At 24.9% G+C, this 16,272-nt stretch overlaps 1 protein-coding gene across 1 annotated transcript; it reads right to left on the bottom strand.

Moving 5' to 3' along the window:
* Positions 1–6,229: 6,229 nt before the first annotated feature.
* Positions 6,230–15,195, bottom strand: LOC117169436 (N-alpha-acetyltransferase 11). The gene is made up of 2 exons (XM_033355811.1): positions 15,058–15,195; positions 6,230–7,268 (listed from the first exon to the last, which is right to left on the bottom strand). The coding sequence occupies exon 2, from the start codon at positions 7,053–7,055 to the stop codon at positions 6,501–6,503; it is 555 nt and encodes a 184-aa protein (XP_033211702.1). The 5' UTR covers positions 7,056–7,268; positions 15,058–15,195; the 3' UTR covers positions 6,230–6,500.
* Positions 15,196–16,272: the final 1,077 nt, after the last annotated feature.

Raw genomic sequence — 16,272 nt, 5'->3', positions numbered from 1 at the left:
AGTTTTCATCAATTTTTTTTATAAACATTTAAACTTTTTGTTTGAAAAATTAACTATTTCGTTCAAAAACTATTTTATTGGGTTACAAATTATTCCTGTAACTTAAAAATAAACTATTATTTTTTAAAAAATTTGTCCTTTTTTGGCATAAAATTAAACTTTTTGATTGGAAATTCATGTATTTTATTTAAAGTTATTATTTTTTAGTAGAAAATTAGTCCTTAGATTGAAATTCTATTTCTTTGGTAGAAAATTATTCTTTTTCTTTTATTAAAAATTAATTTTTTACTAAAAATTGAACTATTGAATTTTTCATCCAATTTTTTTTTTTAATTTAAACTTGATGTTTGAAAAATTACTTATTTCGTTGAAAAATTATTTTATTGGGTTAAAAAATTATTCCTCTAACTTAAAATTAAACTAATATATTTTAATGTATCTTTTTTAGATGAAAAATTAATGTATTTTTTTTTAATTTGTCTTGTGGTAAAAAAATGTATGTACTTCGTTAAACATAATTTTTTTGTAGAAAATTAATTTCTTTGTTTGAAAATGAGTTTTTTTTATTAGAAATGAATGCTTTTAAGTCAAAATTTGATCCATATTTCGTCAAATTTTTTTTTTTATAATTGTATGCTTGAAAATTCATCTGTTTGGTCGGAAATCGAACTATTTCGTTAAAAATTTATTTTCTTTGACTTAAAACGTATTTCTCTAACTTAAAATTAAACCATTCTATTTTTTTTGAAAATTTATCTCTTCTTTTTTTGTATAAAATGCATTTTTTTACGAGAATTCATTTTTTTATTGAAAATTCAACTACATGGATAAAAGTTGACCTACTTTATAAAAACATTATTTCTTTTTTTAATTTAAAATTAGATCCGCAGGTTCAAAATTCAAAAGTTTGATTAAAAATTAAAATTCAATTTCTAAAAAGTCATCATTTGGTCGAAAATTAAACTTTTTTGTTGAAAATTCGCTTATTTGGATAGAAAATTTATTTTTTATGATTGCATATTCCTCTTTTGGTCGAAAAGTTTTTTTGTTCTGGTTGAAAGTTCAACAGTTTTTAAAAAGATCCAGGATTTGTTTGAAAATGTAACTGTTTCTGATTTAACAATTATTCATAAAAAAATGTATCTTTTTAAAAATATTATTTCAACTATTTAACTAAAAATTGACATTTTTTACTTAAAATTTCGAATACTTGGTTGAAAATTTATGTACTTTGGAAAATCTGTCTTTTTTATGGAAAATTAATCTTTAAGGTTTAAAATTTCTCTTTTTTTATAAAAATTTCAACTATCCCAGTTAAAGATTCATTAGTTTGGTTGAAAATTAATGTCTTCGAATGAAAACTCAAATGTTCCATTAAGTTAAAAAATTGATAATTCCTAGTTCAAAATTTAACAATTTAAATTAAAATTGGTCTTTTTTTAACAGAAAACTCAACTATATTCTTCAAAATAAACCTTTTTTTTTTGTTAAAAACCGATTTTTTAAATAGTCAATATTCATTATTTTTGTTGAAAATTTGCTTACTTTCCATAATACTAATTAAAAACTTATTTGTTTGGTTAGACATTCTTTTTTTGACTCAAAATTCAATTATTGAATTTACGATTGGAAAATTATCTTTTACAATTTGAAAGTTTATCTTTTTTGGTTGACATTAATTTTGTTGTTTGAAAATTCATCTTTTTCATTTTATTTGAATATTTATAATATCAGTTGAATTCTTAGCTAAAAATGTATTTGTTTGGTTAAGCATTAACTTCTTTAACTTAAAATTTAATAATTAAAATTAGTTGACAATTTATTTTTGTTTTTCAGTAAAAATTCATTTCTGTTAGTTTGAAAATTGAACTATTTCACATGAAGATACAATCTCTTGGTTAAAAACTCACGTTTATGGTTTAAAATTTAAGTATTGCAGTTGAAAATTCATGACTTAGGTTTAAAATTAATTTTATGAATTAAAAATGTAACTATTTAATTTTCGGCTGAAAGACGATTTTGTTGAAAAATTATATTTTTTGGTAGAAAATTAATCTTGTTTGAAAATTCAAATATTTCAGTTAAATATTCATCATTTTAGTTGAAAATTTTTTTTTGCTTAAAATTAAATTGTTTAAATCGTCTTTTCGGATTAAAATTTAATATTATTTGTTTGAAACTTCATCTCTTTTCTTGAAATTTTAAATAATTTGTTTGTAAATGCAAATTATTCTTTTTTTTCCTTTAAGTTGGAAATTCGATAGTTTTGTTGAAAAATTCATCTTTCTTGGTTGCAAATGAACTTTTATGATAAAAATTAATTTTTTAGTGGGTTAGAAGTAGAATGTTTTTTAAAATATTCGACTTTTTACCTAGAAAACTCAACTCTTGTTAAAAATTAGTTTTACGGGGTTCAACTGCATCATTTTTTTTGTGACAAAAAATCAGCATCCAGCAGTTTTCAATAAATCGTTGTTACAGACGAATTAGATTTACGATTAAAAAAAGAAATTATTTAATTGTTTGAAGATTCATTTCTCCTAGGTTCATTGAAAATTTAACTTTTTAGATCAAAGTTGAAACACTGTTAAAAATTTATCTTTTTTAATTTTTAATTAAATTTTTTACCGAAAAATCGATCATTAGGTTTAAGATTCATCTTCTTAGGTGGAAAATTCAGCCGTTTTTATTTAAAATTCGCCTTTTTGGATAGAAAATTTCATCTTTCGATAAAACTTTATTTTTTGTTGTTGAAAATTCAACAATTTTTCTTTATTTAATTTGCTTTTGGTGGAAAAGACTTGTTTTGTTATTGAATGTTCATGTTTCTTGGTTGAAAATTCAACGGTTTTTTTTTTAAACATTCGTCTTTTTGGATTAAAAATTGAACTTTGGTTTGGGAAATATCTTGTTTATTAAAAAATTCGACTATTTGCTTGAAAGTTCAACTATTTGGTGTTGAAAATGAAATTTAAATTTCTAAAAATTATTCTTTTTTGTTGAAAATTCAACTGTTTCGTTTAACATTTGCCTTTTTAGATAGAAAATTTATCATATTGGATTAAAACATCGTTTGGTAGCAAACTTTTTTTGAGGCATAAAATTCTTCTTTCTTGGTTAAAAATTTAAAAGTAAAAAATTAATCTTTTTGGCTTAAAAATTGAACTATTTGGTTCAATATGCGACAGTTTTTGATTTAAGTTTAATTTTTTTCGTTTCGGAATGCGATTATTTGGTTGATGATTCATCTGCGTAAGTTAAAATTTTTAAATGTTTGGTTAAAAAGTTTAACTTTTTGGTTAAAAATTAATTTTAAATTCCTACTCATATTTTTTTGTTGAAAAATCTATCTTTTTTGGTTGAAAATGAACGTTTTTGACAAAAATTAATTTTTTCGGGGTTAAAAGTCAAGTGTATTTTCTAAAATAATCAACTTTTTGCTAAGAAAACTCTATTTAAAAATTAGTTTTACTGGGTTAAACTGCATATTTTTTTGTTGTTGAAAATTCCACTATCTTTTTGAAAAAAATCACCCTATTTCGTATTTCCAACCGTAAAAAATGTATTTTCTGACCTGAAAAGAGTCTGAAAATTCTAAATAAAAATACGAACCGTTAAATTTTATTTCATTTTTATTTAAGATTATTTTTTAACTGAAAATGTAACTTCCATTTTTTAAGGAAAATTCATTATTTTTTTAATTGAAAATTGAACTATTTAGATGCAAGTTGAAACACTTAAAAATTTATCTTTTTATTTGAAGATTCATCTTTCAGGTTACAAATTTAATTATTTTGATTAAAATTAGTTTTTTTTTTTTAATTTTTAAATTAAATTTTTGCCTGAAAATTCGATCATTAGGTTTAAGATTTATCTTATTAGGTCAAAAACTCAACTGTTTTGATTAAAAATTCGCTTTTTTGGATTGAAAACTTCATCTTTTGGTAAAATGTTATTTTATTTTTTGTTGATAATTCAACAGTTCTTTAAACAATTGGTATTTTTGGCCTTCGAACTGAACTATATTGTTACAAATGCAAATGTTTTTAATTAAAGATTCATCTTCATAGGTTTAAAATTCAACTATTTCGTTAAAAATTAAATTGCAATACCAAGAGTCGTCTTTTTATGTCGAAAATTAAACTGTTTCGTTTCAAATTTACCTTTTTGGATAAAAAATTGATTCTTTTGGATTCCAATTTCATGTTTTCGTAGAAAATTCTTTTTTGTTGTTGAAAGTTCATGTTTCTGGCTTGATAAATATAAATATTATTGATAAATATTAATCCTTTTAAATTAAAAATACATCTTTTGGTAGAAAAGTTTTGTTTGCATGTTGAAAATTCAAGTTTAAAACATTTCTTTAAAGTCTTTTTGACTTAGAAATTGAGGTATTTGTTTGAAAAAATATTTCGTATTAAAAATTCCAATCACTTGGTTGAAAATTAAGCTTTTTGGTTAAGAACTAATTTTTAAATTCCTAAAAAAAAGTCATATTTTTTGTCGAAAATTCAACTGTTTTGTTAAAAATTCGCTTTTCTAGATAAAAAATTAATTTTTTTGAATTGAAATTTCTACTTTTGGTAGAAAAGTTGCTTTTTTTGGTAGAAAATTGAACAGTTTTTTAAAAAATCCGTCTTTTTGTTTTAAACATTGAACTAATTGGTTTAAAATACAATTTTTCTAATCGCCTTTTGAGATTAAAATGTTGTCCTTTTTGGTTGAAAATTCAACTATTTAGTTGAAAATTTAATTTAATTGTTGAAAATTAGTCTCTTTTCTTGAAAGTTTACCTAATTTGTTTATAAATGCAACTGGTTACAAATTTTTTGTTTAGTTGACAATTCGATAAAAATTAATTTTTTCGGGGGTTAAAAGTAAAATGTTTAATATAATGTTATAATTAGATTTACGGTTAAAAAAATAATTGATTGAAAATTCAACTACTTAGGCAAAAGGTGAAACACTTTTAAAGAAATTATTTTTTTGTTTGAAGATTCATTTACCTCAGGTTAAAAATTTAACGATGCTGCTTAAAATTCGTTTTTTTTTTATTTATTAAAGATTAATTATTTAACTGAAAATGTAAATTTTCAATTTTTTTTTAGAAAAATTCGTTTTTTTTTTAATTGAAAATTTAACTATTTAGATCAAAATTGAAACACTGTTGAAAATTTCTGTTATTGTTTCGAAGATTCATCTCTTAGATTAGAAATTTAACTATTTTGTTTAAAATTAGTTGTTTTTTTAAAATTAAAATGAAATTTTTACTTGAAAATTCTATCATTGGGTTTAAGATTTATCTTCTTAGGTCGAAAATTTCATCTTTCGATAAAACCTTATTTTTTGTTGTTGAAAAATCAACAGTTTTTTAAAAAATTAGTATTTTTGACCTTCAAACTAAACTATAGTGTTACTAATGCAACTGGTTTTTAATTGAAGATTCATTTTCGTAGGTTTAAAATTCAACTATTTGGTTTAAAATTTAATTCAATTCTTATAGTCATCTTTTTTTGTTGAAAATTCCACTGTTTCTTGAAAAATTCGCCTTTTGGATAGAAAATTTATTCTTTTCGATTGCAATTTCATATTTTAGTAGGAAAGTCTTTTTTTGTTGTTGTTGAAAATTCATGTTTCTTGGTCAAATTGAACAGTATTTTATAAACATTCCTGTTTATGGCTTAAAAATTAAAACGTATTATTTTCTGGGATCGAAAATTCAGTTGCTTTGTTAAAAATTTGTCTTTTTTTATTTGCTTTTCCAGATTAAAAGTTAATCTTTTTTGTTTGAAAATTCAACGATTTAGTTAAAAATTTAATTTAATTGTTGAAAATTAGTCTCTTTTTTTGAAACTTTAACTAATTCCTTTATAAATGCAACTATTTAGTTACAAATTTTTTTTTTTTTTAATTTAAAAATTCGAAAATTTTGTTCAAAAATTCATCTTTTTTAGTTGAAAATTAACTTCTATGATGAAAAGGAATTTTTTCGGAGGTTAGAAGTCAACTTTTTTTATAAAATAATCAACTTTTCACCTAGAAAACTCAACTATTGTTAAAAATTCGTTTTACTGGGTTCAACTGCATATTTTTTTCTTAAAAATTCCACTATCTTTTTGAAGAAGAAAAAAATCACCCTATTTCGTCTTTCCAAGCTGAAAAGAGCCTGAAATTTCTAAATAAAAATACAAACCATTAAATAGTAATGCGTTATTTATTATGGATGCTAAACCCCACCCACCGTTTCACTGATGCCAATTTCAAATACATTATTCTTAAAGCTTCGACAGAAAAAAAAAAAGAAAAAGAAAAAAAAAAAGAAGAATAAAAACAGCGTCCAGAAGCAGGTTTCAATGAATCTCTTTTCCCAGCCAAATTCAATTCACCGCCATTGAAATCTCGCCCCCGATTCATTGCCACAAGGTAGTAGTTATTTGACAAGAAAGCACAAACACACAAACCACTTTGAAATATATTTATGTACACGAGACTCAGTCAAACTAAGTATGTTCACAGCACCTTCCAGTGTGAGTGTGCGGATTGCCCTCCTTGATGATCTTCTCCTTGGCCGCGTTTTTCTCCTGATGGAAACAACTCAGATCCCGTTTCATCGCGTAAGCATCCTCGCCGTCGGCGTAATATTTCGGCTCCACCTCCGACACTTCAAACTGCAGACTGCTCATGTAGAGATTGAGAGCCGCCCGATTGCTCCTGCGTACATGCAGCGAGACATACTTGGCCCCAAAACACTCCACCATTGCTCTCGAGGCTTGATTCATCAGTTTTTGGGCGATACCAAGCCGGCGATGTGAACGCTTCACGGCCAAACTGGTAATGTGTCCGTGCGGATTGTCCTCGCAGTCCTCTTCCATTTTTGCCAGGACATAGCCGACTATTCGCCCCTTTTCGTCCTCGGCAACGTAGCTCAATTGGGGCCAGGAGAGAGCATGATAGAGGTAGTACTTCATTTGATAATTTTCGGGCAGACATTGCAAATTGCAGTGCTGGATGTTTAAAAGATCATTGGTGTTTGCGCAGCGTATATTTATGGACATGGTGGATGATTGTTTGATTGACTTATTAATTCTCAACTTCTTTTTTTCAAAGCGAATTTTTAGAAGGTGCTTTTCTTTAATCGCGTCGTACTCGCTTCATCCGAGATCGTCCGTTTTTCAAATCGCTCACTGACGAGGATTCACTCATTCCACCAAGAAGCTCACGAACAAAGCGAAACCGGGAAAGGAAGAACCACCAGACCATGAACCATCCTGAAACAACAGGGAAATTTAGGCAAGCGCATCAACTTGGAGACGTATGGGAGGACAATTAGTGTTCTAAAGGGTTTAAGGGCATGTGATACTTGCAGTTTCCCCGGGTTTTTTTTCCACAAAAATGAAAATTTTTTAAAACTGAATTCGGAGATGCTATAAAATATCATAACGGACGTCCCCGGACTCTTTTTTGAGGGATAATAACAAAAAAATGTATTGTGCTAAATAAAAATTGTATGCATATGCATTATTTTGAGGTTACGTCGTTTTCCATCTCTGCCTTTTCGATAATCTGGAAATTATTTATGAAATAAACTTTTTTGATTGCCAGTAAACAAGATTAGTTCCGGGAGATTAGTTACTATGTTTATTTGTGAGTCCAAAGTTTTCGACCAAAAATATTGGGTAGTTTGGAAGTAACGCTCGGGTGAATTGTAACACACATAACCTCGAAATATACACTCACGTTATTAGCAATATCAAAATTTTTTTGATAAAAAAACACAAAAAAAGTGTGTGGGGACGTCCGTTAGCATGTTCGTTATCATTCCCCAGATTTTGAAGGCAAAATATTTCTTATCCTAGGAAAAAAGCCGGGGAATCTAACACTAAAAAAAATCGATACTATTTCCTAAGCGCTATGCAAATTAATCACATTTTGCTAAATTAAAACTTTTTCGAATTAACCCACAAAAAAAGTGTGTGGGTAGGTCCGTTAGCATTTTAAGACAAAATATTTATTACTCTAGAAAAAAGCCAGGGGGAATCTAAAACTGGTAAAATCGACAATTTTCTAAGTATCCCATGCCCTTAAGGATTTAGACTGAGAGACCTTTTGTTGCAATAAATGAAAAAAATTAAAAAGAATTTACAGGGTGACGTTTTAATCGAAGGAAAAAATTCCCGGCCATTTCCCGGTTCACAAACATTTTTCACGGCCAATGAACTTAAAAAAATCAAACTATTGTTAATGGTGGTATACCATTTTGCCATCTGGTACCGGAAACTGGAACTAGAAAGAGTAGGTACGATTTTAAAGATGTATTTTCATTTTTGCATAAAAGCGTTTTTACAATTGTTTTGTCTCGTTTAAAAGAAAAATTGAAATACTAAAAACAAATCTTCATAAAAAGCAATTCGTTTTAGATAGAATTTCCACCTTATACAGTGAAAAAACAAATTTTCTTCAAAAGGTGAAAAAAAAACATTGTTTCAATATTTCATGTAATTTTCAATTTATTGCAAGCTTAAATAAACTTTAATTAATATATTTAGCGACAAATTTTATCCAGATTATGCAAAGAATACGAATAATAGACGATTGGAATTGAAATACGAATTCTAACCTAATTTTTAGACCAGATTTTTAAATAGTAAATATTTAATGTATAAATTAATAGAAATTTATTTTTAATTCATTTTTGCTTCAAAATAAGTCTATTTAAGTTTATAATCCGTTGAAAATTACAATAAATAGTACAATAATTGTTTTTTCTTAGAAAAATATTTTTTTCGTAAATGTGCTTTTTCACTGTATAAAATGTAAATTACATCTAAAATCCTTTGTTTCCGATAAATGCTTGTTTGCACTATCCAATAAATAGTTTAAATTAAACAACAAAAATCGTTAAAACACTTTTATGCACAAATGAAAATGTATCTTTAAAATCGTACCTATTCTTTCTAGTTCTGATTTTTGTCACCATGTGGCGAATCGCAGTTTCACCATTCCCAATATTCTAAACATTTCTCCATTTCAAGTAATAAACAATAAGCAACAATTTAAGTATTCAAAATGGAACTCTTGAATTCCAAACTTGTAATATTTAAGTTTAGAAGTTTTCAATTAAAAAATTGGGTATCCAAATGCTCAAAAATTTACACGTACCAAATGGAAGGTACTAACACTTTTTAATTAAAAAATGTTAAATAAAATGCAAATAAACTGAAAATCTTAGAACTTTGATCAATTATAGAATTCAAAGATTCAGATTAATTTCCGCATTAACATTTTCAATAGTCTAAATTAAAGAATCAAGCAATGAACTTTAACAAATTTCAAAATTAGATTATTTTAAATAATTTTAAACTAGACACATTAAAAATTAAAAAATAATTTTTTTAACTTTTTTAAAAGCTTTAAAAATTTTATTTCAAAATCTTGAAAAATCTAGAAGTGGTTTAAAATTTTCCCAAATTCAAAATAATTTTTGAATTTTTTTTCTGAACTTTTAAATTTATTTAAAAATGAATTGAATTTTTTCTATAACTTTTAGAAAATCCTGAAAATTAAAAAAAAAATTGAATTTATAAATAGTAATAAAACAGCTATTATTTGAAAAAATATTAGAGTAATTTTAAGAGATATTTAGAAGTTTTAAAAAGATTCGAATTAAATTTAGAACTTGAAATAATTTCAAATATTTACAATCGAAATTTAAAATAAAATGTTGCTTTTTGCAGATTTCAAACAAACAATTTATAATTTTTTGAAGAATCTTGAAAGACTTCAAAAGAATTTAAAATTTTCTTAAGATTCTTAGGGAAATTCATAATGATTTTTCACTTTAAAAAATTATTGTAACAGAAAGTTTGAGAAGATTTTAAGAGACATTAAAAATGATCAAAGAAGGGTTTCAAGGATTTTTTTTTGCAGGATTTTTAAAAATTGTAGGAAAATTTCGATTAATTTTAAAATATATTTAGAAGTTCTGAAAACAAAATGATAACACATTTCGTTTAAATTACTTGGAATAATTTCAAGTTTTTAATTAATTTTGAATCTCTTTAAAACTTCTAAATATCTCTTATAATTTCTCAAATTATCTCTAATAATAAGAAGTGTTAAATTGTTATATATGCGTCAAAATGTAAAATAATTCAGTTTCAAATTGTTTTCTTTCAAATATTTGGTTTCAATTTACTCGTCTCAAATGAAAAGTAAAATATTGCTAAATATTAATTTTTTTCTAAATTAAGAAATTTCAAATTAAATGGGATAAAAATTAAATAATTTAGACTCATAATATTTTTAATTCAATAAGCACCTTTAATTATGACTAAATTATTATGGATTTATTTTTAAGGTGAAAATAGAAAACGCACGTTTACATTTTTAATGGCTACACAAATTAATAGAAATAATATGTTAATAAATTTATTTATTAAATTTAATACAAAAAATAATATACAGAAAGACCTGAAACTTTGAATTAAAAATATATTGTTGATAAATCATGAAAATGTTTATTTAAAATTAAAATTATAGGAATGAATGATATATTAATTCCAATTCTTAGTAAGATTTTCGGATGGAATATATAGTACAGATCTATTTTTAAAATAATTTATTTATTTATATTTACAGTTGATAAAATAAAATTGGTTTTTATCCAAAAAATTCAACGTCAAATGCTTTTAATTTTTAATTGTTTAAATCTTCAAATCTGCACTTTCATTATTTAAAAAACTATTAAAATCGAACTTGGGCAAATTTTTCTTTTGAAAATTCGTAAAATTCCCGGTTTCCCGGTCCGACGACCACCCTGTTTTTTATTAAAAAATCTTCGATTTTAAAAACTTCTAATTTTTTAAGCCTTTAAAACTGCATTTGCAAATTCTTTAAATTAAGATGTATGCTTTTAAAAATTAACAATCTAAAATGGAACATTTTTAAAGTTAAAGATTTTTGAATTAAGCATTCTAAACTGAATGATATAATAATTTAAAAAAGACACAATTTGAAAAAACGGTTGAAATCAAAGTTGGACAAAATTTTGTAAAATTCTCGGTCAAAAAATGTATCTTTTTTAGTTAAAAATTCATCTATTGTGTTCAAAATTTTATCTTTTTAGGTAGAAAACGAACCTTTTTGGTTAAAAATTCATGTATTTTGTAAAAAATTATTATTTTTTAGTAGAAAATTAATCCTTCGGCTAAAATTTTATTTCTTTGGTTGAAAATTCATTTATTTTGTTAAAAATTTTTTTAAGTTGAAACTTCATCTTTTGGTTAGGATTTCATTTCATTGGTTGAAAAATGTATTTTTTTAAAATAAAAAAGTAATGTTTATAACTAAACATTTTAATTCCATTTTTTTATAGATGTTTAATCTTTTGGTTGAAAATTTAACTATTTAGTTAAAATTTTATTTTATCTAGTTAAAAATATATTCATCTAACATAAAATTAAACTGTTCTAATTTTGGTCGAAAATTGATCCTTTTTAGTTAAAAATTCATCCATTTTGTTAAAAATGTGTCCTTCTTTGGTAGAAAATTAACCTTTTTGGTTGAAAATTCAGATTTTTTGTTAAAAATTATTTTTTTTTATTAGAACTTAATCGTTCGGTTAGGATTTCGTTTTTTCATTAAAATGTAATGTTTTTAACTCAAAATTTGAATTCTATTTTTTCGCATTTTTCTTTTATAGATGTGTAATATTTTAGTTGAAAATTTATCTGTTTGGTTGGAAATTTAACTATTTAGTTAAAAAATTTATTTTGTTTGTTAAAAATGTTTTCATCTAACTTAAAATTAAACTGTTCTAATTTTTGTCGAAAATTGATCCTTTTTAGTTGTAAATTCATGTATTTTGTTGAAATTTTTTCTTTTTTGGCAGAAATAGAAGGTATATTGTTAAAAATTGCTATTTTTTAGTGGAAAATTAATCATTCGGTTAAAATTCAATTTCTTTCGTATACAATGATTTAAAAAATTTTAAAATTAATATCAACTTTACTTTTAGGGTTAAATTGTTAAAATTTTAATTAGGCTTCATTTTAAAAATAGAAAAAAAAGTTTGTTAACAATTATAATATGTACAGTAAAATTTCTATTGAAACAAAAAATAGCTTTCTCTAAAAAATAGGTGTGTCACGAAATTCTCGAAAGTATTTTTGTCGCTTTTCATCAATGCCGATTGGGAAATTTGAAAACCCCGAAGGAAGGTATGTTGCCAAATCCACACAAATAATTTAAAATAAAGTTTCATTTCAAGGACAGTCACAAAGAATATCACATTTATGTGCACAATAGAACTGAAAAAATTTAAAGTAGATTTATTAATGTAAAATTTTATTATTACATTTTAGGTTAAAATAATTAATTTTCAACCAAGAAAAATGGAATTTTCATCCAAATAGTTAAGTTTTCGAGCAAGCTGATAAATCTTTGATAAAAAAAGTTAATTCTCAAACAAAAAGTGTACCTAATATTCCACCAAAGAATATTTTAATTTTCAATAAAAAAAATGTTAAATTATACCAAAAAATACGACTTTTCAACAAAACAGACGAATTTTTAAACAAGAAAGATTTTTCAATAAACTGAAAAAAATCTCATTCAAAATTTGGATTTTTCAATCCATAAAAACGAATTTTGGATAATAGTTGCACTTATTATACAAAAATATGCATTTTCCAAAAAAATAATTGAATTTTCAACCAAAAAATTAAACGCCTATAACAAAAAAAATTTCGACGAAAAATGGAAGTAGATTTTTAGTATATACATATATATTTTTTTAATTAATAAACTTTCAACCAAAGAAATTAATTTCGAATCGAAAGATTAATTTTTAACAAATTGATGGATTTTTCACTATTAAATAAAATTTTCAACGAAAAATAGAATAACTTAATTTTCAGTTAGAGAGATAAGTTTTTAAGCAAATAAAATAAAATTTTAACAAACAAAAAATGAATTTTCGACTGAAAAAATTAATTCTCTACGAAAAAGACAAATTTTTAACAAAATGAACTTTTAATAAAAGATAAATTTTCAACAAAAAAGACTACAGTTTTATTTTCAGTTAGAGAAATAAATTTCTATAAGAATAAAGTAAATTTTCAAGGAAATAGTTACATTACTAACTAAACAAATGAATTTTTTACCAAAAACATTAAATATCCATAAAATAATTTAAATCAATATAAAATAACAAAAACATTTTTATTTAAAAAAAGTAGTTTTCAACCAAAGAAAATAATTTCTACCAAAGAAAAACAACATTTTTTAACAGAGTAGATGAATTTTCAACTTAAAAAGATAAGTTTTCAAAGAAGGAGAAAATAATTTATTTTTAGGTTACAGAAATAAGTTCTTAAGTAAATGAAATTAATTTTCAACGAAATAGTTACATTTTAATCAGACAAATATATGTTTGAAATTTGTTTGTAAAATTATTTTTTTTTAATTTACAAAAATTTAAAAATTGACAAAATTTGGTTTTAAAGCCAAAATTTAAGAAGGAAAAGGACAAAAAGGGTCAATTTCGCACCAAAATGATTATGCTTATATAAAAAAATTTACTTTCATTAAAAAAAAAGTATTTTTTAACTAAAAAAGATCATTTTAAAACCTAAAAGATTAATTTTCTACCAAAAAATAAATTTTTCAAACAGAATAGAAACATTTTCAAATAAAAAAGTTATTTTTACAAGAACGAATAAAATAGTTTAATTTCCCGTTAGAGAAATAAGTTTTTAGGCAAATGAAATAAATTTTCAACGAAATAGCGCAATTTTGCACCAAACAAATGAATTTTTTTCTCAAAAAGATTAAATGCCTGTCAAAAAAATTGAGTTAAATCTTTTATCAAAAAAATTTATTTTCAATGAAAAAATTATTTATCAATCAAAGAAATGAATTTTCAAACAAAAAGATCAATTTTCTACAAAAAAAAAATAAGAATGATTTTCAACCAAAAAAATGCGACTTAAGTCACAAAGAAGATTAACTTTTAAATTAAATTAAAAATATTTATTTAAAAAAATAATTTTAAAAAATCTTCACATTTTGACACAAAAAAAGAAAAAGATTTTTCAACAATGTATCATCAACAAAATTGAATTTTTAACAAAGTAGTCCCACATTCAAATAACTAGTTGAACTTTGAACCAAAAAATATTTTTCAGTCGCTATTCACGATTAGCGATGATCTTGCAAATTTATTCGGATAAAATCATAAAAGATCTTCTGCAAGTTCATAAAAAAATTATGAAAAATAAACCGAGTTTTTTTCTAAAGAAAGGGTAATTAGCGCGTGTTCTAGTAGATACAGCCAAAGAAAACTGAACTTTGTAACCAACAAGAATGTTGAGTTTTTGGCAATAAATAGAATATAAATCACTGAATGGTTGCGGATATTTGAAAAATGGGATAAAAATCCAAGTGCGACTATAAAAACACTGTCGCAAGAATATTGCAATTATTGCTAAAGTTCTATATATGACAATTTCAGGATGTCATGCTTCCTGATAAAGAACATAATGAAGTACGCACAATGACCACTGAGTTTATGCGGAGTGAGAAATGAGCTAAAAATAATAACTATAGGGCAAAAAAAGGGCAACCACTTGATAAATATTATAAATAAAATAGAAATTAATCTCACCTGCAAATATCAGACCACATACGATAACGAGACTAGAAATCACGTAAAAGGCTGCTAAAGCAATTTCCCTCATTATTAATTCACACTAAATTTGTTCACCTATTTATTATGATAATAAATAATATTGAAGTTACTAGCACGTCATGTAATATACACACATCACTACCCCGAAAATAGTAAAAAAAATTATTAGGTTTACGTGAAACGAAATAGTACACGTTATCCTATGTATATAAACGCCATTTTGAACTTTTCTACATTAAGATGAATTTGGGCGGATTGGGTGAGAGTTCTGCAAGCAATGGAGTGAAGACAGGTTATGTTAACTTTGCTTTTGCTCCCTTTTAGCTTTTGGATATTCGGATTGTATTAAAAAGTCTGTTTAAACTCACCGACGTCAAATTGTTCAGTTCCTTTTGTTATTAACGGCTGTCACACATATTTTAACTTCTATCAAGTCAAGAAAGAGCCTGTAGAAGTTGAAATAAACAACTAATTCAGTAACGGCATGGGCATAGATAGTAAAAATAGCCAACTGAAATAGTTGACGATGGCTCTCTGCACTATTGCGCATGCGGCGCATAAAGCGCGTCATTAGCTACCATTCGCGCGCTTATTTGAAAATTTCAAAAATTCAAGCCTTGTTTTGAATTAAGGTACCTTTTCACGGAGCCTTGTTTTGAATGAATCGTGGAATTAATATTTTTCATATGATTAATTTCTAGCTACTTTGTTGGTTTATGGCAAATTTGATTGGTTGAGAACCTAGATACGAACTCTATGTGTCAAATTAATTCATCAGTTTATTCAAATTCGACCTTCGTGAAAAGGTACCCTTAAAAATTAAAAATACTTATATTTTATTATGTTCGAGTGATATGTGGATGAGTTTTAATATATTCTGAACATTAGAATGAAAATATAAAAAGTATGCGCCTTTAAGGAAAGGTTTCGTAGCCTATTAAGATGAGTGTCAGCACAAAATAGTATGTACACACACAAACTCAACCACACATATTTTTTCATATATTTTCAGATGAATAATTTTAAAAATATTTATTAAAAAAAACTGATGAAGGGTTTCAATCTTACGAAATTGTGAGTAGAAAGTATACCTTCAGTAATCTTTACTGTGGCAAAGTCCATTAAGGACTTTTCATACCTCAGCGTTCAGACAGTGACAGGCAGCATGCCTGCAGGAAGTCCATAAGAGTGAAAGAGACAGATATTCGATTGTTCACTGTATGGTGCCCTGATGGTGCTTACATTCCATTCCGGCTGCTTCTTGTTCAATAATAGAAAAATTGGACAAGAAGTGCACGTTAGGGTACAGAAACCAAACTTGCCAGTAGCCGGAAAGGCATGTAAGCACCTTTATTGTGAGAAAATAAAACTATATTACGTACACGTGTATTTTTTAATTATAATTTAATATTGACAGGTATATTATTGATGGTTATTAATGATTTATTTTCTTAATAATGAAACAATTACACTAACAAATGTGAGTAACTACAACATCAAAATAGCTAGTTAAATTTATTTCAAAGAATTAACATTTATAAACAGAATAAAAACCACGAGACTTGCAAGCTTTCGCTTCATGA

Source organism: Belonocnema kinseyi, chromosome 3 (assembly GCF_010883055.1).
Source record: "Belonocnema kinseyi isolate 2016_QV_RU_SX_M_011 chromosome 3, B_treatae_v1, whole genome shotgun sequence".
NCBI lineage: Eukaryota > Metazoa > Arthropoda > Insecta > Hymenoptera > Cynipidae > Belonocnema > Belonocnema kinseyi.
This window is presented reverse-complemented; position numbering and strand designations above follow the sequence as displayed.

Excerpts from the sequence above, each read along its gene's own strand:
- LOC117169436 (XM_033355811.1), bottom strand. The coding sequence starts at position 7,055 with ATGTCCATAAATATACGCTGCGCAAACACCAATGATCTTTTAAACATC.